Here is a 5,191-nt window from a genome sequence, read left to right on the forward strand (position 1 = left end):
ACATTCTTCTTTGTTATTTTAAGTAAAATATCATTGTTGCCATCAATTCCCAATAAGAAATGTTTTCGGATAACTTCTTCAATCTTGAAAATTATTCAATGTATTTTGAAAATGTGCAATTTCCTGAGCGATTGAACATTGCTTATTAAGAAAGTTGAAAGAAATTTAACTTTTTCCAAGCAACTTATTATCTGCGAAACTCTTAACTCAAATTTTTTACGTTTTGATGAATAAACGCACATACAAAATTTTCAGCACTAACATTGTTGACACATCTTTCGACATTTTAGTGTTGATTCTTTAGTAATTTACCAAAACCTATAGACACCTTAAGAGCCCATGCCGTTAAAAATAAGAAGGCACAATTGGCAACAAAACAAAAGTTGGGGGATCGCAACGACCAAAACATTACATGAAGGTGCACATTTTGACAGAAAGCACTCGAAATTCACCAACAAAATAATTGGAAGTTTTTTGCACATCTACGTACCAACTTGTCTATAAATTCGTTTTCGTATAAGTGAACAAGAGAAATTAAAACCTGAGCACTAATATGTGCTCGCTTTCTCACTTATTCATATGTATGTATTACGCACATTACTTAAATTTAATCATACCCATGATCATACTTATGTAGGTATACATTTGTATTTCTATACTTCACTCATTTCAGCTAGAAGAAAATGATAGCAAGCCAGAAATTTACCGCTAGAAATAAAACATGATTGTCATGCATAATTTGGGTTATCATATATATTAAGCGTTTTATAACATTATAACAAGGCTCCTAAAATTTTTTCATTTTTAATCAAAACATTTGACAACCCTTAATTCCACCGTTTTAACTTCGAACTTTTACGAACATACGCTTCGAACTACACGAACTTCGAACTTTTACGAACATACGTAGCTGATTATTTTTCTTCTTCGTGATTTTATATTTTGTCGCGCAATGGATGAATTAAAAGAAATTTTAATTGAGTTGGAAGGCGAACCATTTTTGAACGTGTTTATTGGTAAGTTTATGGATATTTTGTTTTGCTCATTTTAGTTATTGCTAATCATTTCAATTATAGAAAGCGGTCTAACTAAGGAATCATTGAAGCTCCTAAAGCCAAGCCATGTGGATACATTGATCGACACATCGCAGTTTGGGTTTGGACCAAGAGTAATTTTTGAGCATAATCTGCTCAATTGGCAACGCAACAGGTATTTTGTTATTTTGTGCATATACACACATACAGATATGCATGCAAAAATTCATAATCTTCGTTTTACTTCACTAGGGAATAAAAACACAAGCCATTCACACTGAGGCATGCGCTTTATTGGCAAATGAATATCGTGGCGAGGTAAATGTTTTTTTTATTACTTTTACTTTAGTTATTTATTTATTTTAAATAAACATTTCTGTACTTCATATAAGGAATCTTTTGAAGCAATACTCAGTAAGTTGGCGGGTGGATCACAAATCCTGAAATACTATGCGCAAAAAAAGTGTCTCACTCCAAAGTATAGGAAACTTCTAGCTGCAACAGTTGCAAATTATTTTATTTCTGCTGAAGTACATCCAAACCCTAAAACATTTGAAGCTTTCGCCAATAAAATTGTGGATTTATTTACGAGTGAATCTAAAGTCTGATCACAACCTAAAATTTTTATTAAAAAAAAGTTTTCTAACCTCGATTTCATTTACACAGGATATATATTACATTCATAAGAAAGGAAAAAAGCCAGGTGGATCTCTGTATGCTAAGTACCACAGTGTATTATTGAAACTTAGACGGGATGGTCTTATTTCCAAAAGAGATGTAGAACCAACAACAAAAGGAACGGAGATTAATTCTTGCGTAACAGGTATATATGTACATAGGTACATATAACGTCGTTGCAAAAGCAATACCGCGTATATCCAATATACAAAACTACATAAGTGGTGAAGGAAGAGAAAACTGATTTTTTACAAAAGTATAGCTCAATTTTTTCACTGAACTTATAATTTATTAATATTATGACAGAGATCAATTTACAAAATTCTGCAAAAGAGTGTACGTGAAACTTCAGTTTCTTTGGTCAATTCGTTTTGGTTTTATGCAGTTTTGCAATCGCAACGACGATATGGCTTTCTTAACTCATGAGTATATTTTGGTTTCATTTAAATTTTAAATGAGAGATTATTAAATATTATAATCTGCATTTAATGTAACCTTCATTTAATAAAAAAATTACATTTAGATTGCATTCAAGAAAAATCATGGTTAAAGTATAACGTTGAACCATTCGATGAAGTTCAACTAAAATGGGAAGCGACTTTTGCTGTGCGACGACAAATGCTACAAAAAGATGCCAATTTAAATACAATTTTAGAAGAATGGCCTCAGTATAAGCATAGTTTTGGACATTTAATGGTATAATTCGTGAGTTTTATTTACATAAAAAATAATTTATTGTTCTTCATTCCTATCTTAGATAGAACTGGATACTAAGAAGTTGTACCCCGAAAAGCAAAATTTGTTATTTGATAAATGGGAGAGCTTCTGCCAAGCGATTCCACCTTTACTAGAAATTTACATTAAAGATTCAAACAGCTTAACTACTTGGAGGCAGTTTAAAGAAGGAAGCATCAATGCTGGTATTTAATATGTCATAAAGCCCTCATTTTTTTTAACAATCTAATTTCAGATGCAAAAGACTTCGTCATTTTTTATCTTCTACACTCTGTCTTAATTCCAACTGGCCGAACATATAGAACATGCAAACAGACAAAAAAAAAACACTTCATCAAGTACACTATTGCAGATTCAAGAAATAGTTTCTTACTGTGGGCACCGACAAGTAGTGAACTTCAGTCAAAATTGAAATTAATGGTAGATGCAAATTATATGGATAAAAGTACGATTCAGCCAATTATATGTTCCATTGGATTGGATTATTTTTATTGCAAGGAATATTATGTGTATTTCGCCGATATATTTTATAAGTTCGATAACCTAATCAAGTGTATTGATGTGTATTTTAAAACATTCCATGTACTTAACCTTGAGTATCCGCCCGAATGTAGGTCCATTTGGCTTTTTGTCCAGCAGTATTTCTATAACATTTCCTTGAAATCTCGCGAGAAAAATGGGTCTATTTTTGCAATTTTAAATGATTTGAAAAAACAAAATAAGACTTAAAATAAGAAATAATTGGAATGGATGTACACGTGCAATGTTCTCAATGCTTACAAATATTCGAGCATTGCGAGAGTTTGTTAAAGCATATCAAAATTATTCATTGCTTATCAGAAAATGAAATTTACAAATGGGGATTTCAAACTTGTAACCAATCATTTACGAATATTAAAAATCTTTGTAAACACATGCGAAATGAAAAAAAAGGTACGAAAGCAATAACATAGAAAGCTGTGAACAATATCAAGAAAATGTTTCCTGTGCTACTTCATTGATACCTCATAATATTCTAGCACATGTTAATTATAAGAATGTTAATGTATGTAAGAACCCAACGAATTTTAATGTAAGACTGGAAAACTTGAAAAGTGGTTGCCTTAGTTTTTCTATGAAACAATATGGTAAAAAAAATTTCACTAGAAAATGCGCTATTTAGCTACAAAAAGATATAACTAATATGATTTTACATCCCTTAAGGAATCAATTAAAAAATGTTCTGCAAAATTTAGATTCGCCGAATGAGATTGAAAAGATAGTGTCCATATGTAGCAACCCGTTTTCGGATTTTGATTCTGAATATAAGTTTTTAAAACTCTCAAAAAGCTTTCCTTATACGAAAGTCCTCAAGTGATTATCATAAATAACTCAATAACCAACTTGCGAATTAAACATGTAAACAAATTAGATGCAGCTAAAGTGAAAGGTGTATTGTTTCCAATGAAATTTCAAAGTAAGAAATTTTTCGAAATACCTGGCATGTATGAAAACTTTACTAAATATTTAGATTACTTGTCAACTGATGGCCAAACTTTAAAAAATTTTATAAATGGTGATGTTTGGCAAAAAAAAAGTTAAAAATTATGAAGACAAAGAAGTTATTCCATATTTTTTATACAGGGTGGCGCACGAATCGTGCTACAAAAACAAAACGTAATAACTTTTTTTCTAATCAATGTATTTAACTTTTTGTTTTTTTATTGTATAGATAATTCAATTTTATTTTATGTAACTAATTAGTTTTGAAAATAATAGAACGTAAATGACCTCCATGCTCATTCACGCATATGCGACACCTGATGAGAAAATTGTTCATTGCGCACTGAAGGGTTGAAGTCGGGATCGCCTCAATTATTGTTGTGATGGACTGCTTCAATTCAGTCAAATTACTTGGTTTTGTTTTACACACCTCTTGTTTGAGATAACCCCATAAAAAAAAATCTGGTGCAGTGAGGTCAGGTGACCTTGGGGGCCAGCGGAAAGTGGAATTTCTGGATATCAATTTATTTCTAAATTTTCGTTGGAGCTCCTCCATAACCGGTCTGGCTATATGTGCAGTTGCTCCATCTTGCTGGAACCAAATGCTGTTAAAAGGGATACGTCTTCGCCGCAGTTCTGGATAAAAAAACTCCTTCAACATGTTTAAATAACGGTCCCCATTTACAGTCGCTGTTACACCGTTTTCTTCGAAGAAGTATGGCCCGACAATGCACCTTGATGAAACTGCGCACCACACTGTGACTCGTTCTGGGTGCAGTTCCATCTTATGGAGTATTTGCGGATTTGATTGACTCCATATACGGCAATTTTGCTTGTTTACATTGCCGTTTAGATCAAAATGGGCCTCATCAGACATAAACAAGCAATTTATGAAGTTGTTGTCTTCTTCGGCCATTTCAATAATTTTTTGGCAAAATTCCAGGCGAATAGGCAAATCCAGAGGGTTTAATTTGCTTGTGATTTGAACTTTGTACGGAAACAAGTTTAAGTCATCATGAACTATCCGCTGCAATGACCGTCTGCTAACTCCAATTTGCGCCGACAAGTTACGAGTCGAAACTCTTGGATTTGCCTGAATTGACGATGCTACAGCCGCGCATCAAACATGTTCACCAGCCTCATAATGGTCCATCTGCTCGGGGGAGTGCCGCCAAACTCCCGCCTAAATTCCCTTTGGACGGAAATGATGGACTGCAAAGCATGGTACCGCTGCACTATCCAAATCCTCTTTTCGGTATCCC

General features: G+C 33.0%; 1 protein-coding gene across 1 annotated transcript; it reads left to right on the forward strand.

Moving 5' to 3' along the window:
* The first annotated feature begins 952 nt into the window (after positions 1-952).
* Positions 953-3,524, forward strand: LOC128866689 (uncharacterized). Its single transcript, XM_054107639.1, has 8 exons — positions 953-1,016; positions 1,077-1,168; positions 1,287-1,352; positions 1,427-1,636; positions 1,701-1,857; positions 2,236-2,408; positions 2,470-2,632; positions 2,683-3,524. Exons 1-8 carry the CDS (start codon positions 953-955, stop codon positions 3,174-3,176), a joined length of 1,419 nt encoding a protein of 472 aa, XP_053963614.1. The 3' UTR covers positions 3,177-3,524.
* Positions 3,525-5,191: the final 1,667 nt, after the last annotated feature.

Source organism: Anastrepha ludens, chromosome 2, assembly GCF_028408465.1.
Source record: "Anastrepha ludens isolate Willacy chromosome 2, idAnaLude1.1, whole genome shotgun sequence".
In the NCBI taxonomy this organism is placed as follows: domain Eukaryota; kingdom Metazoa; phylum Arthropoda; class Insecta; order Diptera; family Tephritidae; genus Anastrepha; species Anastrepha ludens.

Coding starts and splice junctions, on each gene's coding strand:
- LOC128866689 (XM_054107639.1), top strand. CDS start 953: ATGGATGAATTAAAAGAAATTTTAATTGAGTTGGAAGGCGAACCATTT. Junction 1,858..2,235: donor GATTAATTCTTGCGTAACAG/GTATATATGTAC, acceptor AATTACATTTAG/ATTGCATTCAAGAAAAATCA. Junction 2,633..2,682: donor AGAAGGAAGCATCAATGCTG/GTATTTAATATG, acceptor ATCTAATTTCAG/ATGCAAAAGACTTCGTCATT.